A 27,353-nucleotide genomic window follows, 5' to 3' on the forward strand; every position below is an offset into this window, starting at 1 on the left:
TGAAGGTTCAATATCACTTTAATTGCACACAGCTCAGTGTCACTGGATCAGCATGACAGTTATCAGGGCCGCTGATAGGGCATTACAGCCAGCCCTGTTGTACTGGGCCCAGCCCCCATCAGCTCCACAGGGGGGCCCGGGCAACTTTACAGTTCATTTATGCATATAAAAATTTCGAAACCATTCCCCCGCTACTACTTTCTTAGAGAAGGGTTTTTCTAATTACATTTTCCTTGGCCCCATCTGGTCTATAGAGGGGCCTAGGAGATGAGTGCAGCGTTCGGACTATTTCTCCTTTTTCGGGCGCATGTACATGAACCCGGCCCGCACATTGTTCTGCTAGTTAATTAGTCCCGGATTCCGCTGCCCACTGCCTTCCCTGGCAGAGTGATACTACGAGGCTCCGCTTAACTCAGCCTCTCATTTTCAGGTGCCGACTGCTGAGACTCAGACAAGGCGACAGGCGGCTCAGTGGATGAGAGAGATAGGCTGCACTGATGGGAGCAAGAACCTGGGGGTCACATGCACTGCACACAGTAAGTGGAGCACAGAAGTTGAATCCTTCACTGCGTCTCACTTAGGTACAGCATAGCAGGCCATGATTATCAGCATTATGGCACTTATGCAGGCAGCACAGTCAGCATGTTTTCGGTCATGGATCTGTTACAGTGTTTCCTATTGCTGTTTGGTGCTTATTTTGTTATGGCTGTATAGGGTTATAGTTTGTAACACACAGTACAGCCATAAGTTAACAAAGTCAGCACCCAAACGCCGAGTGACACTGTGAGATCCATGACAGAGCACATGCTGACTGTGATGCCTGCGCAATTTTCATAATGCTGATAATCATAAGACGCAGTGTGATGTTACTTTACACTTGCGTTTGGGAGGGGGGGGGCAGTAAACATGTGCCCCCCCAACCACCCCCTTTAACCGCTTCTTGTCCAGCAACATACTGGTACATTGCTGGATTGGAAGGGTGCTATCTTTGTCATTGCTGCAGCAATGATCAAGATATCATTTTTTAGCCGCGACGAGTCTGCACAAAGTAAAAGTAATCCTAGTGGCTAAGAAGCCCCTGGATTACTTTTACAGGCAGTGGAAGGGGGTTCCACCACCGTCCCTCCATCACCTTTACTTGGCTCTCCTGTGCCAACAATTAAAGATGTGAGCAGCAACATCTAGTTCCTGGGACACAATATGCGTGCATATGTAAACAGTGACAAATCTGCAGATGTTAGGTCAGGGAAGGAGCCTGGGGTGGGGTCGAGGACGGGGTTAAAAGGGTAGGCTGTACGGGGCCCCATGATTTCTAACAGCGGCCCTGACAGTCATACAAATAGCATTCCCGGAAAGAGAGCCTACCAATGGCAGCCCACATACACCAGGAGAAGTTTCCTTTAAACACCCCAGAATACTGAACACATAGCAACACATAGGAAACCATTCTATCCCAGAGCCCCTCCTCCTGAGGTGAGTACACAGAGCTCAGCCGGCTCTGGCAGCTGCTGATTGGCTAACCTTTGCTCCGCCCCGCTTGCCCCACTCATACATTTCCTTGGCTAATGCGAGCAGCGTGAGCGCGCTTGGGCTGGAACTGGGCGGGAGCGGCCAGAGGGGGAGATCCGGGTTCTGTGCACGAGCATGACGTGTACAGCCGAATCAAAACAGAGCAGGTGCTGTACACTGGAGGCTCCCGGCTGGATCGTGCACTGAGGTGAGGGGTCCGGGTACTCTGCACTGACACTACCCCACCTCCCCATAGGAGGCTATAGAGCGCTGTGTGTGTGGGCTCCGGATGCATGGAGCTTACTCGGCTTGTTTGTTATTCTCTCTTCCTGTGTGGTCTGGTATTGTGCAGACAGATTGTATAAGTGCATGTTGTTCCTATGTGTCCTGATCACCCCTCATCTATATAGAGACCCCCCAATACAGGTGTATGATGTCCTGATCACCCCTCATCTACATAGAGACCCCCCCCCCATACAGCTGTATGTGTCAAGATCACCCCTCATCTATATATAGACCCCCCAATACTGCTGTATGATGTATCATGATCACCCCTCATCTATATAGAGGACCCCCCAATACAGCTGTATGTGCCCTGATCACCCCTTGTCCATATAGAGGACCCCCCCTCATACAGCTGTATGATGTGTCCTGATCACCCCTCATCTATATAGAGACCCTCCCCCAATACAGCTGTATGTGTCCTGATCACCCCTCATCTATATAGAGACCCTCCCCCAATACAGCTGTATGTGTCCTGATCACCCCTCATCTATATAGAGACCCTCCCCCAATACAGCTGTATGTGTCCTGATCACCCCTCATCTATATAGAGACCCCCCCCCCAATACAGCTGTATGTGTCCTGATCACCCCTCATCTATATAGAGACCCTCCCCCAATACAGCTGTATGTGTCCTGATCACCCCTCATCTATATAGAGACCCCCCAATACAGCTGTATGTGTCCTGATCACCCCTCATCTATATAGAGACCCCCCCCCCCCAATACAGCTGTATGTGTCCTGATCACCCCTCATCTATATAGAGACCCCCCTCCCAATACAGCTGTATGTGTCCTGATCACCCCTCATCTATATAGAGACCCCCCCCCCCCAATCCAGCTGTATGTGTCCTGATCACCACTCATCTATATAGAGACCCCCCCCCCCCCAATCCAGCTGTATGTGTCCTGATCACCACTCATCTATATAGAGACCCCCCCCCCCCCAATCCAGCTGTATGTGTCCTGATCACCACTCATCTATATAGAGACCCCCCCCCCCCCAATCCAGCTGTATGTGTCCTGATCACCCCTCATCTATATAGAGACCCTCCCCCAATACAGCTGTATGTGTCCTGATCACCCCTCATCTATATAGAGACCCTCCCCCAATACAGCTGTATGTGTCCTGATCACCCCTCATCTATATAGAGACCCCCCCCCAATACAGCTGTATGTGTCCTGATCACCCCTCATCTATATAGAGACCCCCCAATACAGCTGTATGTGTCCTGATCACCCCTCATCTATATAGAGACCCCCCCAATACAGCTGTATGTGTCCTGATCACCCCTCATCTATATAGAGACCCCCCCAATACAGCTGTATGTGTCCTGATCACCCCTCATCTATATAGAGACCCCCCCCCAATCCAGCTGTATGTGTCCTGATCACCACTCATCTATATAGAGACCCCCCCCCCCCAATCCAGCTGTATGTTTCCTGATCACCCCTCATGTATATAGAGACCCCCCCTCCGCAATACAGCTGTATGATGTGTACTTGTCATCCCTCACGTATATAGAGACCCCCCCCATACAGCTTTATGGTGTGTCCTGATCACCCCTCATCTATATAGAGACCCCCCCCCCCCCACCAATACGGCTGTTTAGATTAGACAGCATTAGATCCTATGGGCTCAATTCACTAAGCTAACACCACCCATGGATACACCAGTTTACCAAAGTCATGTATTTTTCACTTGGGTCCAATAAAATTTTAAAAGATAGTCATTTAACTAACAGATCTTTCAAATGCCTGTATACTGACATCAAATCTGCAAATAGCAGTGGACGTAGGTATTTTTATGCTGTGGTCACTGTGCTTCGCACCTGTGGCAAAGACTACCTAACAAGCTGCAAGGTAAACGGGGAAGCCCCCCTTTGAGGTGTACTGACCCTTTAAGTGGGCTGTGAGAGGTAGGAGGAGCCATCAATCATGCAAGATTGTGAGTGGCTGCACAGTGATGTCTTCATTGACAGCTGAACATGAGCTGTTGGTGTGAAGCCAGGCACAGACTGGGATTATTAGTGGGAATGCTTTAACATTCCCACTATTGTTATTAGTGGGAATGCTTTAGCAGCCCCACTATTGTTGTTCGTTTTCTTATTTATTAATCATCTTTTTATTATTCTGTACGTTTTTTTGGCTCTGCGTAACTTCTGCATACTTTCAGCTTTTAAAATGTTCAGCTCTTTCAGCTGATGTGTGCTCTTCTTCAACTCTTTTTTATTTTTTTTTATTTTTTTTCTCTACTATTTATACTTTTTAAAATATTAAACTTTATAACACTTATTTTTTTATTTTTTTTTAACATTGAAGTCAATGAGCGCATGCTTAAAATCCTTAAACTTCTTCCGCTGCCAAAAGTTTCAGCTCCTTCATACTTTCACCTAAAGACGCCAAACAAACTTTAAAATGTTCACAAAATATTTAGCTATCTGGCTATATCTTTTCAGTTTGACATCTTTTACAGTTTTTGTGAAAAAGTTGTTTAAGTTTAGTGATCATTTCAGCTAGGGATGCACCGAATGGGTTTTTTGGTGCCGAAACCGATACCGAAAATGAAAAATGCACTAGGCTGAAAACCGATACTGAAACAGCACCGATACTGAAAATGACTGTTTTTAAAAAATATTTTTATACAGGCAATGGTCAGAGACTGGGGACATGGTACAGGAGGTGGTCAGAGACTGGCGGCATGATAGATAAGTGTGTTGTCCCCAATCTGGACAGGTAATCTGTCTATCACAGTTCCCCGGACAAGGGGGAGGGGGAACACACAGCTATTGAAATTAAAGCTGTGATGTTCCCGGCGCTCTACTGAACCAGACGGCAGAGGCGGCTCTCCTGTGTTATAGATCTCCCATGATGGGCGGCACCAGGGGCGGGGGCGGTGCTCTGCCCCGCCCCATTTTCGGCTCAATTATCGGCCGTTTTTTCCTTTTGGCAAATAGCCGAAAAAGGCATTTTTCGCCCGATATGTTTCGGCGGCCGAAATTTCGGTGCATCCCTAATTTCAGCTATAGCCGCTTGCATTAAATATCTGACAGGCTGGTTGTACCCAAGTTGATTAATCAGCCTGCTCATACATGGTTTGAGTATTGGCTGGTCCCTGCTGAACCCTTTGAAGATTCAAACTATCTACGACTGGTTTAAAAGAGAAGTATGGTGTTGAATGTTTTGTATATAATTGGTCAGCTCAACCTCAGTGGTATGCTGAGTGCTGGTCCAGGCATGCGGGCAGATCCCAACCATATGGTTGCAATCTTTCCGGAGGCTGGACCAGCTCTAACATCAGCCGACAGCAGGCTTCAACCCAAGTCTGCTGAAACCAGAACAGACTGCACTTCTGTGATTCACAGGAGAAGTACAGCCGAACGAGCTTTAAGTTTGGTCACTGTTATCGGGTGCTGATGGAGCACACCCCAGAACAGCACAGCCGTGCATTGTTTGGGCCCACCAGCCGTGCTGCTGTTCTGAAAATTGATCTGAGTTTAGATTGCACAGTGGTGCCTCCTCACCACCAGTTTTAACCCCATAATTGCCACACAAATTTTTTTGCAACCATGTGCATTGCACACCGTTGCAGGTTTTGTGTTGCCTCCTCATTTGGTTGCATGGGTTGTGTTCAGTGAGTTTGTTGCCAGCCCAGTGCAACATATTTGGATCAGTTTTTCCATGATCATATAGCATCACGACCGTGGCATGTGAACACCTCTGTCTGCTGCCATTGCAGCATAAAGGGGGCATTTGGAGGTTCTAAAAATGTAGCTCTCCCAAGCATTTTTTAATGTCTCCCCCCCCCCCCCCCCCAACAGCAAGTCTAAAACGAGCTAGAAGGATATCGTAAAGGGGGTTAAAGTGAGTTTTTTGCCAGTAAGTACATTTTGTGTTCTTACTTCCTGTTCTGTAGGCACTGATGCTGCAGCCCTAACCTCACAGCTGCCCCCTGGGAGGGCTACATCACCAGTGCCCTCCAAGGAAATCTCATCCTCTACATGTGGGCTTTAGCGATATCTTCTGAGATCTCATTGGGGAGAAAGGCGGCTGATCTTGTGCATTCTTTTTGTAATTGCTTTATAGGTTGCCATAGTTTCGGCAACAATGCAGGTAGCCTTAAGCCTCGTACACGTAGTAGTTTGTGCTTGTTTTGTTTTTTTGTTCAACCCTGCAGGGCTGAACAGGAAGGAAACTGATGCCTCAGGAGGAGCCGCTGTACTAACTAGCCGACTTTAGTACAAGCGATCTCCCCTGCTGTTCTATTGTTCTGACAACCCCCACCCCATCGGGGGAAAAAAACACTCCGGTCAGCGCTCTCAGCCATTGACCACCTGCAAATTACAGCATTTGTTATCAGTGAGCCAGCGGAGAAAATGTGGAAAAGCTGGTCACCAATTATGTCTCCAAGATGGCAATGCAGGTTGGAAGGGGAACAGGCACAATAGGTATGTAGAAACAAATTTGGCAAGTAATCATCAAAGTAGTAGGAAACGTGTCCAGTTTCTTGCATGACTGCATTCTATTTAACCAAGGAAACATTCCCCAGGACATTATTTAGAACATATGTTTGAACCACCTACAATCTGTGCCCTTCAATGCCTCTGGTTCCAGATTGCAGAGCGTGGCTTCCCCCGAATGCATGGATCAGGGAGTGATGCCACCTCCCACCTAGGCATGCATGCCACCTGCATCGGTGCTAATGTCCCATGATCACTCGGTCCAGCCCATACTGTGTATGTGCATCTGCTCTGTCAGCATTGAGGGGGCCTTCTTTGTCCTTGCACCACACTGCGCATGCCTGACTAATCCTGACCAGCAGAATGCACATCAGAGTGGGCACATTAGGAGGGAGAAACGCACTGCATGGCGGCGAAGCCACCCTATAGGAAAATATACCAGGAGCATAGACTTTGATGATTGCATTGCAGGAGGGGGGGGGGGGAGGGCTAGCAACCCTTGCAAGGCATGAGGTATATTCAACAATTTGTTTATTAACCCCTTAAATGTGGTTTATTTGCATTATGTATTACACTTCAATTTAATCTGCCACCATTAGTGTAAGGGGGAGGTTCACTTTAACCATGTGTTTAAAACTGTGAATTGAGCCTTTTGCGTGGAAAGTTTTTTTTTTTTTTTTTTTTTTTTTTTAAAAGTGCGAGTTTTACATTTGTTTTACGGAAGGTAAATCCACTTTGCACTACAAGTGCAAAGTGCGCTTGGAAGTGCAGTTGCTGTAAATCTGAGGGGTAGATCTGAAATGAGGGGAAGCTCTGCTGATTTTATTATCCAATCATGTGCGAGCTAAAATGCGTGTTTGTTTTTGTTAGGTTGTGTTTTTTGTGTTTGTTTTCTTTTTTCCTTGCATGTCCCCTTCGAATCTACAGTGACTACAGTTTCAAGTGCACTTTGCCCTTATAGTGCAAAGTGGATTTGCCTTTTGTAAATAACCCCCAGTGTGCTTTAACATATGGGAAAGACTATGAAATGTTACAAGCAATGGATGTGTTGACATAAACGCTGTATTTATCATGCCCAAATATGCCATAAAAGCTGGACTCTGGGATTTATTTATTTTTTCCCCAGACTCTTGCCCTGTTTATTTGTTGCATCTCCGTGCTGCTGATCTCCTGCAGGCACTTATACATGCGTGCACTTTAAACATTGGCTGCATGCCATTTCTTAGCTTATATTTAAACCCCTTTTACACAGAGGCAGTTTTCAGGTGTTTTAGCGCTAGAAATGGTGCCTGAAAACTGCCTCCCATGCTGCCCGAATGCTTTTACATCGGTTTGGGAGTGCTATATAAAGTGCTCCCAAAACGCTCCTGCCTATTGCAATAAATTGGCAGTGATTCTGAAGCGGGGGGGTTGTGGAACTCCGCCAGCATAGCTGAGCTGTTATTTGTCCCCTTGCTCTTACAGGGTTCACCAGAGACACCTACAGCCATAGGGTATAGAACTACCTCCCCAAGCAAGTGTTTGACATCAGAGAGCCTATGCTGTCCCTAGTACAGGATTGCTGTGCTTTTATATAGAAGTTTGGGGAAGCTGCTCCTTCAGGAACAGAAGCCTGCAACGAAAAAACAAATTTATAAGCAACAAGAGGGATGCAAATTTACAGCAGGTGGTTTTACAGGATCCTTAGGATGCATTATGGTTAAAAAAAAAAAGTAAAGCCATTAATACTACTTTAAGGTGTGTTAATGCATTTGTGGTGCACTCACTTTGTATCTCCATAAATTACTGCCAGGAAAGAAATTAGGCTAAACTAATCAAAGCAAAACAAGATCTGGACATTTTGTACTTGAAAAAGTACAATACAATGCAACCTATGCACATATAATTCTTGTATATCATGCCAGTAATATGTGTGTTTATTATAAAAAAAATTTTATTTATATATAATTTTCTACAGCAATCCTTTTTAGAAAAAAAGTATATTTGGGGAGGTTAATGGCAAAAATTCAATTTAATAAACAAAAGCTACTTTATTGTAGGAACAGTTCTACTCATAAATGAGAGATGACTGTGCCTTCACTTTGACATTCAAAATCTTGTATAATAACCTTGTGTCCTTGACGTTTAGGGCTATGGAACACCCACAGATATTTCATATTATGCAATGTGTACAGTTCATGATCTTGTCATGTGTATATACTATTTGTATGTTCAATTTTAGCCACATCTGGTAACCATGAGATTGTATTGAAAGCCAGCTGTTTTGAGGTTAAAGCTGATCTCTGTAAATGTCACCCTACTTCCTTTACCATCCCCTACAACTAATTGATGGGTTAAAAAGTGTTGGGGTCCTCTCAGGCACCAGAAGCCTGCATGGTGTGATGACATTACTGAGGGAGCATTAAAGGGGAAATGTGATGGCAGATTCTGGTAAGCATACAATGGTGATGAAGTTTTATTTTGGCCTGGAAATGGGCATAAATGAATCTCTTATAATAGAAATGTGGGATAAGCCTTTGATTATGTATGTATTGTTGAAGACTCCTTTTTCTTGCTCACTAGTTAGTCTCTCACACACAAAACAAGCTTAAGCATATCCGGTATCTCAACACTTGACCTGAACATCTTTATTTCAGGTCATTGACTCACCAGGTAATGAAGAGAGGATATTGATGACAACTCCGAGTAATAAATCTTATGCCGTGTACACACGATCAGAATTTTGGTCGGAAAAAGCTCTGATGGTTTTCCTGATGGGATTTCGCTCAAGCTGTCTTGCATACACACGGTCACACCAAATTCCGACCACCAGAATGTGTTGATGTACAACACGTATGACGGAACTAGAAAAGAGTTCAATACCCAGTAGCCAATAGCTTCCATCTCGTAGTTGAATCTAAGCATGCTTGAGTTTTTGCACGTCGACCTTGCATACGCACGATTGGAATTTCCACTAGAAACTTTTTTTCTGTCTGAAAAAATTGAGAACCTGCTCTCAATCTTTTTCTGGCGGAAATTCATCCAGCAATATTCCAATGGAGCATACACACGGTTGCATTTTCCGATGAAAAGCTCTTTTTTTTTTTTTTTTTTGCTGGCCGAAATTCCAACCGTGTGTACACGGCATTAGTGTAAAGAAATGAGTATGTTGACTTGCATGAGACCCTCATCGTTGCCCCGTAGGTAGTTGATGTGGCATTGCTTTTGATTGTCATGGCCAACCTGAGTGTGATTCTGCAGAAGGGTTTTTTTTTACTCTGAAGTTTTAATTTTAAAACCTGACTTGGTGGCTTTCAATTTAATAGGAGAGCGAGCACAGAAATGGTTAAGGATGGTTTTGTGTGATAGAACATGTGTTTATTTTTATCCTCTGTGGATTTGGATATGACTCAGAATCCAGAAACATCAGTGCATCACTGGATGAAAGATGGAAGGGTCTGTCAGGAGTCCACAAACTCATTGCCCTCTTACACACACTCACACGCGCGCATACACATACACATTTTTGTAAATGATTAAATTATAAAGGGTGTACTCCCATTTCTGAGATACTGTATCTCCAAGTAAAATGTAAATATTATCTAAAGGCATATAATTAAAGTGATGATAAAGGCTTATAAAGAAAATAACAACAAACATGTCATACTTGCCTGCACTGTCTAGTGGTTTTGCACAGAGCAGCCCCGATACTCTTCTTCTCAAGTCCGACACTGGTGCACCTGGCTCCTCCCTCCCCTTGACCAGTGCCCTGAGAGCAACCTGCTTGCTATGGGGGCACTAGTGCGTGCTCACTCCCGAGCCCTGCTTTGTTTCCATAAGACACATGGAGGTGTGGCTTGGTCCATCCCCCGTACTCTCCTCACTGGCTGTGATTGACAGCAATCACGAGCAATGGCTCCTGCTACTGTGTCTCAGGCAATGAGGAGAGCGAGACCTGGAACAGCCGAGGGTCCTGTGTACATCGCTGGATTGAGAGGGGGCTCAGGTGAGCATGAGGTTGGGCTGTGGGGGGAGCAGCACACAGAAGGTTCCAAAACCTTCAGCCTTTAGAATCCCTTTTAAGACAGAACCTTCTTGCCACCCTGCGTTATTTGCAGTCTTAGGCCCCTTTCACACATGCGGACCGTATGTCCGTATTTCATCCATCCATTTGTGGATGAAATACGGACATACATGCATCCCTATGGGATAGCGGGTGTCTGCGGATGAACATCCGCAGACACCCAATATCGTCTGCCTCTGCTATTGTCCGATTCTGCAGACTGAGGAAAATCCTATTTTTCTATCCATCTGCAGAGCGGACCGGATGAACATGGACAGACGGTCCGTGCTCATCCGATTTCCCCCATAGAGGAGAACGGAGAGCTGACAGGGCGGTCATCTGCTGGCTCAGCGGGCACAACGGAGCGATCCCCGCTGAGCAAGCGGATCATCACGGGGCGGATCATTACTGATCCGTCCTGTGTGAAAGGGGCCTATGGTTTTTAAAGACTGTGGTTTAAAAAGTAAAATGTAAGGTTTACTAAGCTATCTAACAACTTTTTTGAGTTTGTTTGATTGTTTGACAACTAACTACTTGTGAATGTTGCAGAATTTGTGGGATTTATCTGGTCTATCAGGGGGGGGGGAAAAAATTTTTTTATTTTTTTCGGTGCTGAAACAAATGCTGATCAGTTTTGTGTGGCTCAAAAGTTGCAGTTAAAACATGGTCAGTCGCGGATGAAAACCTCTCCATGCAAATACTGTTTATGGTACGTTGACTTATGCAAGTTGAGAGTAAATATAATTATCAGTTTACATAACTTTGCCTAACCATGAATCCTGTGTGTGTGGAGGGGGGTATTTTTTATTTAGATCTATTTTTTGAGCTTTGTTGGTAAACTGAAGCGAGCTAGTCCATAAAAGAAGATTATGAAAATGGAATGTCACCGCTAAACATATGGTAAAAGTTCATCTGAAATTCTGGCAATTTTTGCCCAGTGCTCATGTCACCTATGCTTGACTTGGTTATGTCAAGCATTATGTGCATCAATTACAACATTTTTAGACAGTAGTGTAGCACCCTCTAGTGTGCTACTAGTGTTTTTAGTGTAGGTAAATTTAGGTTTGACTCTTGGTAAGGTGTGGATTTTTATTTTTAATGTGAGTCTGTAATTCTGTTGGGTTACTGCAGGTCAGGCTGGATGACTCTTTACTGCAGGTCTCTGGTACCTCCCCCTGGATCTAAGAGTTTGGAGAAGCTTCTGGAAGTTAGTGGGCGGAGGCCAGGAGGTCCTGATCTGCATACCTGAGGGAATCTGGGCAATCCCAGAGCAAAGGGCTTGGCAGGGTGGCTGGGTCAGCCTTTACATATGGCGGAGACTGGTCAGCAGGGGAGTCGGGTGGCAGATGGAGTGATGAGGAGGCCCTCTGTGGCCTAGGTGGGTCCTTTCAGTGTCCAGTTTTAGAATAATCTTGCCTAGGAGCAGAAGGGGAACAAGGTGGACAAAGTGAGTACATCAGCACACCCTGGGATTCACAAAGGGAGAAACTGCCTAATGTAGCAAGCTTTCAAAGGGCCATGTTTTTTATGCCGCGTACACACGATCAAACAATCCGGTGGAAAATCCCTCTGTGTGTAGCCTCCGGCGGACTTTTTTTACCCAAAAGTACGGCGGACTTAGAAAGTTTTGCACTCCAATCTTTCCGTCGGACTCGCATTTCTGCGGGAAATCCAGCCGTGTGTATGCCAGTCCGCCGTACTTTTGAAATGAACCGACTTTTCCCACCCGCAAAAAAGTCTGCTCATTTTTAGCACGTCTCCAGGTAGCCGGGGCCAGCGAAGAAGGCGTCGCTGGCCCCGTCTAATGGTATGGACTTAAAGGGGGACCCTAATGCTGAAAAATCGGCGTGGGGGTCCCCCCCAGGTCCACATCAGACCCTTGTCCGAGCACGCTACCCGGCCGGCCAGGAAAGGGGGGGTGGCGAGCGAGCACCCCCCTCCTGAGCCGTACCAGGCCATGTGCCCTCAACATGGGGGGTGCCTTGGGGAAGGGGGGGCCGCACGCCCCCCCCCCACCCCAAAGCACCTTGTCCCCATGTTGATGAGGACAAGGGCCTCTTCCCGACAGCCCTGGCCGTTGGTTGCCGGTCTGCGGGCGGGGGGGCTTATTGGAATCCGGGGGCCCCCGGATACCGGCCCCCCACCCTATGTGAATGAGTATGGGGTACAATGTACCCCTACCCATTCACCTGTAAAAAAAACACAACACACAAGGGTTACAATAGTTTATTGCACAGCTCTGGGGGTCTTCTCGCTGGACTCCTCAGCTATCTTCTGCTAGCTCTTTTGCTAGCGAAGGAGCCCGGCTTTCTTCTTTGACGCTGCCCTCTTCTTCCGACTTCGGGGGTCTTGTCCCCCTCTTCGGTTCTTCTTGCCGGGCCACCGCGCCTTCTTCTAGCTCTTTTACCAGTCTTCTGTCGCCGTCTTCTGTTCTTCTCTTCAGATGTTGCCTCGTCGCTCTCTCTGCTCACAATGACTGGGACACGGCGTGCGGCAACTTATATAGGGACATCACCGGATGATGTCCCCGCCCAGTATGATGTCAGTCCCAGAGGATGCTGGGACTGTGACATCATACTTATTTTTACATCATACTTTTTTACTAAGTCCGCCGGATAGTCCGCTACGTGTGTACGCGGCTTTAGTCTAGCTTCACATCTATGCAGCTGTGCTTGAAGCGTTTTTCAGGCACGTTTTGCTGTGCATCTTTAAAACCTCATGTGGTGTGGTTTGTTTGGGGTTTTTTATTTTTTGTTTTTCCCGCCCGGCCTATATGACAGCCGGGAAGTGGTTCTGTTATCCTGACTGGGCTTCATATGTGTGTCAGTCTGACACTCTGCATCTCCGATTGTGCTAAGAAGCCTCTGTCAGACTTCTTACCACTAGATCAGCTGTGACCAATCACAGCTGATCATCACGTGAACCAGGAAGTGCCGGTAAGCGGCATTCCTTGGTTCGCGCAGACAGGGAGAGCCGATCGGTGACTCTCCCTGTCGGGGGAGGTCTGTGCTGATTATTAACACAGCCCCATCAGATGTGCCAAAAAGGTACCCAGTCAGTGCCCCCTCAGGATCGCCTATCAGTGCCCAATAAAGTGCCATATAGTGCCCACCACAGTGCCAGTCAGTGCCCTACAGTAACACCTGTCAAAACCTCATCAATGCCACCTGCCAGTGCCCATCACAGCCGCTTGTTGGTGCCACCCATCAGTGCTGCCTATTGGTGCCCATCAGTTGCCGCTGTTCTGCCTAATACAGTCCGCCCATCAAATGCTGTCCGCTCCGTACTGCGCATGCGCAGTACGGAGCAGCCGAAGCTTCGGAAAAACTCCGAAGTTGAACGGCGCCTGCGCCGTGAGTGGAGGAGGTAGCCCCACTATCCAAGCGGACATAGGGTTAAGAATTTTAGAGGGCCCCTCGCGGGCGAGCTTGGCTCGCCACGCTTCGGGCTCGGCTTCGCTCCGCTCAGCTCTTTTTTTATTCTAACTCTATGTCCACTTGGATAGTGGGGATAGAACCTGGACTCACGGCGCAGGCGCCGTTCGTCCTCGGCAATTTTCGGAATCTGTGTTCCTGTGTACTGCGCATGCGCAGTACGCAGGGGACAGCATCTGATGGGGGACACTATTTTACAAGACACCGCCTCTTCTGTCCCCGTCAGTGAAGGAGAAAACCACATTTTATAACCGAAACGAAGAAACACTTTTTTGCTAAACCAAAAAAAAGGTGATCAAATACTACCAAAAGAAAGCTCTATTTGTGGGAAGTAAATTACCAAAATTTTAGTTTGGGTACAGCGTTTGTATGACCACGCAATTTGTCATTCAAACTGCAACAGCACGCCAAATTTTTTTATTTCTTTTAAATAGCGTAGGGCGCCCCCCCCCCCCCCCCCCCCCAAAAAAAATCCATTCCAGACCTGACCCTTATCCAAGTATGCAGGAAAGGGGAGGGGACTAGCGAGCACACCCCACCCCCCCCAGCACCTTGCCCCCATTTTGATGGGGACAAGGGCCTCTTCCCGACAAGTCCTCTTCTGTGGCTGTCTACCGTCACAAGGTGACTTCATGAGATGGCCACGCCCCATGGCTATATAAGAGATTCCGGCCAGCGGGCGACAACACAATGGAGAAAGACAGCAACAGGAGGAGAGGCTTTTTTTTTTTTTTTTTTTTTTTGCAGGAAGACCGCTCAGGGAGAATATGGCTCGGCGCTATATTTTAATAAAGGACTTGTCAAAAACCGACTCTCGGAATATAACTATATAACTATACAATTTTTTATATATATATATATATATATATATATATATATAATTTCTTCCTTCCCAATTCAGCTGTCAGCAGAGAACCCAGTTGATGACTCGTTGGTAGTTTTTTTTTTTGTAAAAAAATACTTTTTTATTTATTTTTTATTAAAAAAAGAAAACCGTAAAGTTAGCCCAATTTTATATAGTATAATAATAATAATAATATATATTTTTTTATATTGTGAAAGATAATGTTGGGCCGAGTAAATTGATACCAAACATGTTACGCTTGAAAATTGCACCATCTCGTGGAATGGCGACAAACTTTTACCCTTAAAAATCTCCATAGATCACGTTTAAAAATTTCTACAGGTTACCAGTTTTGAGTTAGAGCAGCTCTAGGGCTAGAATTATTGCTCTCGCTCTGATTGCGGCAATACCTCACATGTGGGGCTTGAACACCATTTTTATATGCGGGCACTACTCGCGTATGCATTCACTTCTCGCGAGCATAACGGGACGCTTTAAGGTTTTTTATTTTATTTTTTGGGTCACTTTTATTCCTATTACAAGGAATGTAAACATCCCTTGTAATAGGAAAAAAAGCATGATAGGACCTCTTGAATATGAGATCTGAGGTCTTTTTGACCCCAGATCTCATATTTACACAAAGGCTGGGTTCACACTGGCATTAAGAGCATGTGTTTTCACATGAGCTTTTACCATATGTTTAGCGGTGACATTCCATTTTCATAATCCTCTTATGGACTAGCTCGCTTCAGTTTACCAACAAAGCTCAAAAAATAGGTCTAAATAAAAAAAAAAAAATAACCACGCATGCACACATGCACCAAAGGATTCATGGTTAGGCAAAAGTTATGTAAACTGATAATTATATTCTCTCAACTTGCATAAGTCAACGTACCATAAACAGTATTTGCATGGAGAGGTTTTCATCCGCGGCTGACCATGTTGAGCGAGGGCAATAATTCTAGCCCTAGAGCTCCTTTAACTCAAAACTGGTAACCTGTAGAAATTTTTAAACGTGATCCATAGAGATTTTTAAGGGTAAAAGTTTGTCGCCATTCCACGAGAGGGTAAAATTTTCAAGCGTAACATGTTTGGTATCAATTTACTCTGCCTAACATTATCTTTCTATATATATATATATATATATATATATATATATATATATATATATATATATATATATATATATATATATATATATATATATATATATATATATATATATATTAAAAAACCTGCAGCTACAGGCATCATTCAGATATCATTCTTTCCAGCCGGCGATTCTGTGCACGATAAGAACAATCCTAGCATCAGTTCTGCCTCTTGCTCATTCTTATAGGCAACGGGAGGTGATGTCGTCGCTCCCTCGTGCCTCTCCAGGCTCCCCCGTGCCATTGGGGCCCGGAGACGATGATAGATATTTTCGGTGACCAGATGGTCACCAGTCATCTCTATGACCTTCGGAGGCCCGGGCGCGACGTTATGACATCACGCCCGGGTTCCTGGACATAAAGAAAGCCGCGATCACGGCTGTCGGCATGAGATTGGTTTTATTTTTTTTCTTCTCGATCTCATGCTTTCCAGCCTGGAGGAGAGATGTGGGATTTTATTGACCTCACATCTCTCCATAAAGAGTACCTGTCACAATAAATTCCTATTACAAGGGATGTTTGCATTCTTTGTAATAGGATTAAAAGTGATCAAAAAAATGTAAAAATAAAATTAAAATTAAAATGCCCCTGTTCCCTGGTAGCTTGCGTTCAGAAGCACATGCAAGTCCTGCCCACATATGTAAATGCCATTCAAACCACACATGTGAGGAATCTCCACGTATGTTAGAGCGTGTGCAACAATTCTAGCGCTAGACCTCCTCTAACTCTCTAAACTGGTAACCTGTGTTAAAAAAATAAAAAAAAATTTATATATTCAAAATGTCACCTATGGAGATTTTTAAGTACTGAAGTTTGGTGCCATTATATGTGTATACAATTTTTTAAAGCATGAGACTGGTATATATTTACTCAGCGTAAAATCGTTCACATACAAAAAAAATTGGGCTAACTTTACTGTGTGGGTGTGTTGGGTGTTAATGCTTGTAAAAATCTCATTGATGCCCATACATGCGCTATAGGAGCGTTTGAGTGTTAGAAATTTTAGCTAAGTTTGAACAAACCCTTAAAGTGGTTGTAAACCCTCCCCACAACTTTGTCCCATGTAAATCGGCAAAAAACCCTAATGAGCACTGCTTGTACATATCTCCTTGCTTGCTTAGTATTATTGTAATCCTTCTTGTTCTTTAGAATGATGTCACTGAGCATGCCCAGATCTCCCCTGATTTACGGCACACTCGCTATGTGCTTGTCTATATGTTATCAGGACTTCCTATGGCACACTACTGATATCCCAGGAGGCTGCATAATCACTCGGAGCTTCTTCCTACACCCCATGTGACATCACATGCAGTGTAAACCTGCACACAGATCTGTGTTCCTGCTCTGTCACGAGCGATCGCGAGTGCTTGGCGGCTGCAAAGTCAAACGCTTCAAAACTACCCATGACGATTGCGAGTACCTGGTGGCCGCAAAGTCAAAACTGCCCACAGGGCATCCCCCCCCATACCGCCAGAAAGCAGGGACGTCATATGACACGCGACCAGGATGGGAGATCCCCCTCTGCGGACGTCATGACCATGGACGGGTAGTGAAGTGGTAAGAGCATTGTGCCAGTCAATGCTATGGAGCAGAGTGGAGGCCTTTTTCCCCCTCACTCGGCAGCTAGCCAAACAGGGTAGAGGATGCAATTGTCTCCGCCGCTACCAGTGGCTCCGTTAAGTGGGTGAGACCACCGGAAGGAGGTCCCACCTTTTTTATTTATTTTTTTATTTTATTTTTTTTTTTGTGATCTCATGGTGAATCAGCCACAGAGACCACTTTTATCTAAAAGAGGACAGTGACCGTAGAAGAGGATACCGGAGTTATGGTAGCCATCTGCTGCCATAACGATAATCCTCTTCAAAGTGCTGATGTATAACGATGGCGATCGGTCCGTAAGTGGTTAAATGGACTGTGCAAAACGCACTAAAAACATAGGTGTGAACTTAGGGTTATGCCTCGTCCTGGGAGATCTTTGGAGCGGCCGGGTGAGCTGGTAGTACCGGCAGGTGGTAGAGCTGGGAGGAGATGCTACTGGAAACTTTTTATGTATGTATTATTCCAAAGGGAGCTGAGAGCTCCTGGCCTGTAAGGGAATTTACCACTGATCCAAGAGAATGGGTCTTTCTAGTAAAAAGCAGTCCAGGATCTTTTCTTTGTACTAGGAAAGAAGTTGTCCTCATCTGTTCAAGTAAAGTTGGGCATCCCATAATCACTATCCAAGTTGTTTTCCCCTATAAAATAACAAGCTGCTTTTCCAGGCATTTGAGCTTTTATTTCAGCTTGAAGCTTGTGTGTGTGTGTGTGGTGTGTTTTTTATTTATTTTTATTTTTTTATTTATTTTTTTGCACATTTTTATTTGAGCTTCTTCAAGCTCCTTTTTTGAGCATAAGCGTGTTGGTTGATTTGATTTAATTTCTTTCTTTTAATGTTGTGTTTTTTTTTTAATTTTTTTTAAATTTTTTTTTTTACCACTGTATAATCAAGTCTGGAACAAACGTTTTTATTTTTGAGCTCTTTGGGGCACTAGCTCCTCTTCAAAATGCAAGTTGGGGTGGGGATTTGCCTGTAAGAGCATATGCCTGAAAAAGCCATAGTGTGTAGGGAAAGATTGGTTAACATGCAGGAGATTTTCCAGGCAGAAAAAAATAAGATCTCAAAAGCCTGTAGGAGCCACTTCTTTGAGCTGCAGTGTGCGTGAGCGCTAAGGCCTCATGCACACGGATGTTTTTACAGCCACTTTTTTGAGCTTTTTTTTGCAGCTTAAAAACTGCTGTCCATGTTAGTCTATGGCTTCATGCCCACCTAGGCGTTTTTGAGCTGCAAATGGCATAGGCGTTTTTAAGCTGTAAAAAAAACCCAGGACCAGTGCGTTCCGTGGCGTGGAACTAGAGCTGTAAAAACGTGAATCGCGGGAAAACGCGCATAAACGCTCAACATATTTTCTTTGTTTTCTGAGTGCTATAGCCAAGAGATGTGTTTCTTAAAAAACGCTACTTAACGCTAACGCTAAAAAACGCGCAAAAACGCCAATGCAAAACGCGGTAAAAATCACGTTTTTAACAACAATTTTTCCAGGCATTGGAGCTAGCTTTGCAGCCAGTTTTTTTAAAACGTCCGTGTGCATGAGCACTTAGAGTTAAAGATTAATTGTTGTTCTAAAAGTACATTTTAAGCTTTAAATAAATTATGATTGCAGCACAATTGTATGTTCAAATCCATTCGTAGCTCAGTTTTTTTTTTTTTTTTTTTTGCCTGGCTTTGGACTTTAGGATTTATTGTAATGGTAAACTTTCTCCATCATAAAGTTGAATTCTTGTAGGGAGATCAGCTGTGGGGTGTGTCTCTTCATTGCTGTAAGTTAGTCATATGAGATGACATTAACCTTGGCCAGTTGGTTGTTTGTTTAATACAATGACTGGTTCATCCACGTATCCATTCCTCATTGGGAGAACCTGTTATATCTGCTCAAGTGTTTCCTTGTAATGTTCTACTGCAGTTGAGGGATCATCTTAAAGGAATCATTTTTTATTTTTTTTAATCTAGTTTTATACAACAAAATAACAAACACACTGTATAGGGTGGTGTGTAATCTGTATGGGGCATTCTGCCATACGAACGTGCCTGCTGTAAACTTGATGAGTTTATTACTAGTTTTGCTTTGAGAGACTATTGCAAATTCTACAATTCTTCTCTTCAGTGAGCAAAGATTTTGGTCTTCCGTCCTTCCACCTTCCCCCTTCTTTCCCATATGTGTATGGATTATTGTGGCGGATGAGGGCTATCATTTGTGTCCCACTACAGGAGCACTAGGACGTAGGGATGCTGTATATTATCTGGAGGAAAAAAGTTTATCCTGAATATATACGGAAAGGGTTCTTTACCATAAGGCTGCATTCATGATTGTAAGCTCTAACGAGCAGGGCCCTCTGATCCTTCCTGTATTGATTTGTATTGTAAGTGTACTGTCTGCCCTCATATTGTAAAGCGCTGCGCAAACTGTTGGTGCTATATAAATCCTGAAGAATAATAATAATATCTAGTCATCTATTCATTTGAATGGGCTGCAACAAACACAGAAGAAGCTTCTGCGCCTTTTTGGGTGTACAGCTTTGCATATTTTTGGTGCATTTCTCATGTGTCTGGGGTGCCATTAACCACTTCAATACAAGGCTCTTATACACCTTCCTGCCCAGACCAATTTTCAGCTTTCAGCAGTGTCGCACTTTGACAATTGTGCGGTCATGCAACACTGTACCCAAACTAAATTTTTGTTTTGTTCCCACAAATGGAGCTTTCTTTTGGTGGTATTTGATCACCTCTGGGATTTGTATTTTCTGCTAAACAAATAAAAAAAAAAAAAATAAAAATAAAAAAAGTCCTCCTCTCCCTCCCTCTCCTGCATCATACGTAGATATCTCGATCGGTGTTGCAGTGTGTCAGTCTGACACACCGCAACAACAATCGCTCACGGGGGTGCATAGAGGCGTGATATCCTGGCGACGTCAGGATATTTAAAACACTTTGCCGCTGTCATTTTGCTATATGGCAGGTGGCAAGTGGTTAACAATGAATGGCTCTGCAAGCACAACGCCCGTTTTTTGCATGTTCTGTGAATGGGGCCTGAAAGATGTGGAAACCTAAAATAGTCTTCTAGTTCTTGCAGGCTGTTTCATGAAAGGGGTTGGATTGCTTTTAAAAACACACAATATATAAATAGAAAATGTTTGAGTTGTATACCTTGCAGACTTTATTAAAATCCTTTTTTTTACTGGCAAAAAATAAAAAGTTTTGAGAAATAACATTGTAAATTGATCTTTCTAGGGGCACATGTGTAGTGCAAAGTGGATTTGCCTTTCCTAAATAACCCCCACGGTAACACATACGTGATATGTTCAAATGAAAACCTCAAAACAAATAGAAAACACAAAAGTCAAACCGTGAACATAAGTGGCCAAATAGAAGCAGGTGCATTGAAGGGGAGCAACCTCCAGATGGAACTTTGGCATGAAATCTGTATATACCGGTCGAATGTCAAAGTACACTTGAAAGTGGTTCAGATGGAAGGTTGGGTACTCTTGCCAGATATGATGGACACATACCGTACGGCAGTGGGTCAAAAAGGCTCACAACACCTCGATTCCTGGTGTTACAATACTGTACGGATATTACACTGGATATAGTAACGGATCTTGTGACTCCAGACCATGTGTCAGAACAGTGATGGAACCGACACCTGGATAGGTCCAAAAGATGGTAACATATGGGGAGTTCACCAAGCGTGTCCAGAAATACGGCACTTCCGTTTCTAGTTACCATGAATTATAATTTTTTTTTTTTTTTTTATGTATGAGGGGCATGGTAACTGTCTGGGGGGGGGGTCAATCTTCCTCCTTCCCCTTCAGTTCCCCTGAAAATCTCTCTTCACTCTCTCATTCCCCACCACCGGAGCTGAAGAGTCGGGGAGGGTGAATTCTGACACAAATTGCCAGTGAAGTACTGAGATCGCAGCTTCGTAAACTGGCCTTTCTGTGTCGGACGTGTGCAGACCTGATCGGGGGCATCTGTTTCATAAACAGTTAATGGACTGAGATCAGCGGCGATCCTTAGGATCACTGCTGTTCAGTTTCTTAAACGGACACCTAACTTGGTAAGGACATTTTCTTGTAGTTCTTCTCTGGTTAGTGTTGGAGGCCACGATTATCATAGTAGCAAAGTGGTATGTTTTATAAAACATTTGAACAAATGTCAGAAAAAATAATGCATCCAGGAGGAAAGAATCTCATATTGTCTGTAATGGATTCGTTTCTGTATTGTCGGCTCCATCTAGTGGCCAAAATGTGGTATAGTTTTCTGAAATGCCTCAATGTGAAAATATACCGCATTTTTAGCTACTAAATGGAGCACGCTATACAGGATTTAATCTTGTACAAAAAATATTGGGCACTTTTGTTCAGGTTGCAGGAATGCTTCTAATCATCCAGCAATATATAATTATTATTATTTTTTTTTTTCTTTGTAGACCCATTTTAGCGTTTGAGTTAACCATCAAGGAAACTCTTATACTTTCAGTGTGTTAATTTGCATTGAGGTGGGCTGCCAACTTATTTTAAATGGGTTAGAACACTTTTCTTGCTGTATGTGTCCCAGATGGAGAGATTCCTCTCTTCCTGCCATTTTGCTTTGTGGCCCTTGAGTCAAATGCGTAAGCTAATGACCCAACTAAGAGCCCAATAGATGTTCTAACCCTTCCCTACAGTATCCAGGAATGGTGGTTGGAGTTGAATATAAATCAGAACTCCAGGCAGAGGAATTTGTTAAAATTGCCAGGGTGTAAACATCATCTCTGTGGCATATTGGTATCTATCGTTCAAAATCTTCACTTTCAGTCATGTCTGTACAGCTGTCACTATTCTGTCTTGCTGTGGATATTAGAGCTGAATCTCTCATACAGGAAAGTACCTCTCTCCCACAGTCACAGAATATGGTGCTCTGGAAATGTCTAGATTTCATGGACAACAGTCTTTAAATATTTCAGTTGTGTCACTTTATCCAACAGCTTACGCAGCGCTTTACAACTTGAGGGTAGACAGTACAAATACAATACACTTTAAAACAGTAGGAATCAGAGGGCCCTGTTCGTTTACAATCTAAGAGGGAAGGTCAAGAGATAAAAGAGGTAATAACTCTGGGAGATATGCTGATAGAGAAAATAAATGTACAGCTGTTAGGTGGGTGCCAGATGGGCTTCTCTGACGAGATGAGTTTTCAGGGATTGTCTGAAAGTGGACAAAGTAGGAGAAATTTGGAGAGATTGGGGTAGAGCATTCCAGAGGATGGGAGAGGCTCTGGAGAAGTCCTGAAGGCGAGCAGCGGGATGAGTTGACAAGGGAGTTAGAGAGCAGGAGGTCTTGGGAGGAGCCAAGAGAATGACTAGGTTGGTATTTTGAGACTAGGTTAGTAATATAGCTGGGGGCCAGGTTGTGGGTGGCTTTGCAAGTTATTTTTAGTATCTTAGTTGAGTGGCAGCCAATGGAGGGATTGGCAGAAGGTTATAGCAGACACTGAGCAGTTTGAGAGGTGGAAGCCTGGCAGTAGCGTTCATGATGGACTGAAGTGGGGATAGCCTATTTGAAGGTAAGCCAATAAGGAGGTAGTTGCAGTAGTCGAGGCAAGAGATGACTAGGGAGTGGATTAGAAGCTTTGTGGTGATTGTCAGGAAGGGGCTTTTCTTGATCTTGCAAAGGTTGAGTCAGCAAATTTTAGATTGTGATAAGATGTGGGGCTGAAAGGTTAGTTTGGAGTTCAGGATTACATCTAGGACCTTGGTGTGGGGGGGACAAGTTGATAGTTGAGCCATTGATCTTGACAGAAATCGGGTGAAGTGGCATGTAGGAGAGGAAATTACACAAGCTCGGTTTTGGATAGGTTGCATTTGAGGAAGTGATGTGACATCCAGGGTGATATGTCTGTTAGTAAGTTGGTGATGCGTGAGGAGACAAATGCAGAGATCTAGGGGTGGAGAGATGGATTTGGGTGTCGTCAGTGTAGAGCTGATATTGAAAGCCATGGGAGGCAATCAACGGACCCAGGGAGGTTGTGTAGATTGAGAAAAGGAGATGCCCAAGAACAGAACCTTGGGGAAACCCCGATGGAGTGAGGAAGAGTTGTGACACTGAAGAAGTGGTAGGATGAAAACCATCAGCATACAGTCACTGAGTGGAGTTTTTTTGAGGAGAGGGTCGTCCACTGTGTCAAAGACGGCAGAGGTCCAGGAGAAGTAGTGCAGAATAGCCTTTAGTAGGTCATTTGCGTTTTTAAGGAGAGCAATTTCCGTGGAGAGAGGGAGATATCCGGACTGAAGGGGATCAAAAAGTTTGTTCGTGGTCAGTCTCAGTCGTTTGTAGACCAGTCTTTCAATAAGTTTTGGAAGAGAAGATGAGTAAGGAGATGGGGTGTAGGTTGTTAAGATGGGTGGGGTCCTGTGGGGGCTTTTTAAGTATGGGGGTGAATAGAGCATGTTTTTAGAGAGTTTGGGAAGATGCCACAAGAGAGGGAGAGGTTGAAAAATGTGAGTTAGAGAGTGTAGAATTGAGTCCAGAGGGTGAGCGTAACATTTGCGAGGGAGCAGGTTCCAGGGGGCAGGTGGTTGGATGGGTGTTCGGTAAAAGTTTAGCAACCTCGTTAATACTAGCAGGGTTGAATAAGGGAAGTAATGATTTGCATCTGTGGACATGGTGTTGAGTGGAAGAGGTTTCTGCATATTGGAAATCTCCTCCTGAATTGTATCAGTCTTATTTTTGACGTGATTGGTGATCTCCTGGGCAGTGAGTGAATTAGAGGGTGGAAGACAGAGTACAGTGTGTTAGGTGGAGAAGAGTTGACGTGGACTGGATGAGAAAGGTGTTAATGAGTGTGATAAAATAGGTCTTTTTGGCAGTGCGGAGGTAGAAATAGTATTTTAGGAGGCCAGATTTATATTGTTTGACGTTTTCCTGGAACACCGTCTTATGCCACAGGCGCTCAAGAGCGCGGCTATGTTTTCTGACACTTCTGGTGTCTGTTTGCCAGGGTTTTAGCAGTCGGGGCCTGATTCTGCGTGTGGTGATGGGGGGCCAAGCTTGTCTAGAGAGGAAGACAGTGAGCTGTTGTAGAAGGAAGTGGGTAGGTTGGGGCAGGACAGAGGTGAGAGTTTAACATGGAGGTGATCAGTAGCATAGAGAAGGGTTAAGGTGGCAAAGGTTTCTATGGGTAACGGTTAGGCGGTTGGAGGGAGAGGAGGTGGAAGACTGGGAGAGAGAGCAAAACTAATAAGGCAGTGATCATAAAGTGGGAGATAGTTGTTGGGTTGCACGGAGTGTACAGATGGGAGAAGACAAGGTCAAGGGTGTTTGCCGTTGGAGGGAGCATGAGTCTGAAGATTATAAGCAATAGTAGTGTTAACATTAAACCGGGATGTTTAAGTCACTGAGAATAATTGTGGAGATTTCAGGAGAAAGTAGGGTAGCCAGGCAGTGAAGTCATCAAGGAAGGTTGATACCGGTTTAGGGGACTGGTAGATGACAGCAATTAAGAGAAATATGAGAGAATGCAAGCTGCCTCAAAAGAGTGTGTCAGAGGGAGGTGGGTGAAGTACTTGATGGGTGCTGCATGGAGCTAGTAGGATTCCCACCCCACCCCCCTTCCATCCACTTGGTGTATGTGTGTAATACATATTCTCACACAAGTGAGTACACCCCTGCCATTTTTGTAAATATAATAAAATATCTTTTCATGTGAAGACATGACACTTTTTTTTCTACAATGTAAAGTAGTGAGTGTACAGCTTCTAAAACTGTGTAAATTTGCTGTCCCCTCAAAATAACACGACACACAGCCATTAATGTCTAAACTGCTGGCAAGAAAAGGAGTACACTAATGCCTCGTTTCCACTGAGCGGATTGGTTCAGTATGGTACGCTATTTTGAGTGTTTCCATTATGAGAGCGGCTCATAAAACCAAACCATACCACACCATTCATGGTCCTGCTTCAGATGTGAGGCCATAGAAAATGGTACGGTACAGTTAAGGCACAGCTTCTGGCATCACACAATACATTCCACTGGTTGGTGGACAGAAACATCAATGCACACGTCAAAAGCATTTTTTCTAAACCCTGCATGGCCCCTGGTGGTCTGACTTGCAGTGGAAACGCTCACCTGAATAGGCCGGACCATTCTAACCTTTCCAAACTGTACTGACCCGAACCGTTCCGCTCAGTGAATATTTCAAAATTGGGCCCAATTAGACATTTTCCCTCCCTGGTTTCATGTCTCGTTTAGTGTTACAAGGTCTCAGGTGTGAATGGGGAGCAGATGTGTTAAATTTGGTGTTATTGCTCTCATTCTCTCATACTGGTCACTGGAAGTTCAACATGGAACCTCATGGCAAAGAACTCTGAGGATCTGAAAAAAAAAAATTGTTGCTCTACATAAAGATGGCCTAGGCTTCAAGAAGGTTTCCAAGACCCTAAAACTGAGCTTCAGCACGGTGGCCAAGACCATACAGCAGTTTAACAGGACAGATTCCACTCAAAACGGGCCTCGCCATGGTCGACCAAAGAAGTTGAGTACACGTGTTCAGTGTCATATCCAGAGGTTGTCTTTGGGAAATAGACTTATGAGTGCTGTCAGCATTGCTGAAGCGGTTGAAGGGGTGGGGGGTCAACCTGGCCCGGGCACTGACATACGCCGCACACTGCATCAAATTGGTCTGCGTGGCTGTCCTCCCAGAAGGAAGCCTCTTCTAAAGATGACGCACAAGAGAGTCTGCAAACAGTTTGCTGAAGACAAGCAGACTAAGGACATGGATTACTGGAACCATATCCTGTGGTCTGATGAGACCAAGATAAACTTATTTGGTTCAGATGTCAAGCGTATGTGGTGGAAACCAGGTGAGGAGTACAAAGACAAGTTAGTCTTGTCTACAGTCCAGCATGGTGGTGGGAGTGTCATGGCCTGGGGCTGCATGAGTGCCGCCAACACTGGAGCTACAGTTCATTGAGTGAACCATGAATGCCACTGTGACTTGCTGAAGCAGAGCATGAGCCCCTCCCTTTGGAGACGGGGCTGCAGGGCAGTATTCCAACATAATGACCCCAAACACACCTCCAAGACAACCACTGCCTTGCTAAAGAGGTTAAGGTGATGGACTGGCCAAGCATGTCTCCAGACCTAAACCCTATTGAGCATCTGTGAGGCATCCTCAAACGGAAGGTGGAGGGGCGTAAGGTCTCCAAAATCCACCTGCTCTGTGGTGTCATGGAGGAGTGGAAGAGGACTCCAGTGGCAACCTGTGAAGCTCTGGGGAACTCCATGCCCAAGAGGGTTAAGGCAGTGCTGGAAAATGGTGGCCACACAAAATATTCACACTTTGGGCCCAATTTGGACATTTTCACTTGGGGGTGTACTCTTTTGTTGCCAGCGGTTTAGACATTAATGGCTGTGTTGAGTTATTTTGAGGGGACAGCAAATTTACACTGTTATTCAAAATGTACATTCACTACTTTTACCCTTGAGAAGGTGTGTGTGTGTGTCCTGTAAGATTATTATTGCTATCTGTGTTGCCAATGGGGAGGCACACCCATTCTGTTTGTGTTTGGTCACCATACAGAAAGTGATGAGAAAAATCCAAATATTTCAGTTGTCATGGGAACAAGAGGCTCTTTACAGTGTTTTTTTGTTTGTTTTTTGTTTCTTGTGTGTGTTCTCCAGTTTATGACCAGAATCTGTATTTATTTATTTTTTCCTTTTACCTAGATAACTATACATATATGAACAGTGAACATGGCAGAGGGCAATTTTGATCCCTGTGAATGCATCTGCTCCCATAACTATGCAATGCGAAGACTGATTTCTCTGGTACGTATTGCTCAGGCTGATTTTGTTGTCCTAGTTTATTTCCTACAGGTTCATACACAATGTACGCTAATTGATAATCTGTTTTGCTGCTTCAGATTCCTTGCAGTCTTCAGGATCCCTATACCATCAGTGCCTAGGCATTAGTCTATGACTTCTTAACCACTTTAAGACCAAGCCTTTTCTGGCCATTTTTGTTTACTAGTGTAAATAAAAAAACAAAAAAAAATATATA

At 44.5% G+C, this 27,353-nt stretch overlaps 1 protein-coding gene across 2 annotated transcripts in view; it reads left to right on the plus strand.

The window, feature by feature from the left end:
- The first annotated feature begins 1,566 nt into the window (after positions 1–1,566).
- The window catches only part of SMIM14 (small integral membrane protein 14), a 64,905-nt gene continuing 39,118 nt past the window's right edge, over positions 1,567–27,353 (plus strand). The window contains exons 1-2 of one of the 2 annotated variants that reach the window (XM_077477621.1): positions 1,567–1,717; positions 27,020–27,121. In XM_077477621.1, the coding sequence (XP_077333747.1) occupies positions 27,047–27,121 (75 nt within the window). In that variant the 5' untranslated portion in view covers positions 1,567–1,717; positions 27,020–27,046. Of the gene's footprint in view, positions 1,718–8,884; positions 8,903–27,019; positions 27,122–27,353 lie in introns of those variants that run through there. The other variant, XM_077477622.1, reaches the window with a different exon arrangement.

The sequence above is a fragment of the Lithobates pipiens genome, unplaced genomic scaffold (assembly GCF_037356315.1).
Source record: "Lithobates pipiens isolate NorthernLeopardFrog02 unplaced genomic scaffold, aLitPip1_a1.2 Scaffold_13, whole genome shotgun sequence".
In the NCBI taxonomy this organism is placed as follows: Eukaryota; Metazoa; Chordata; class Amphibia; order Anura; family Ranidae; genus Lithobates; species Lithobates pipiens.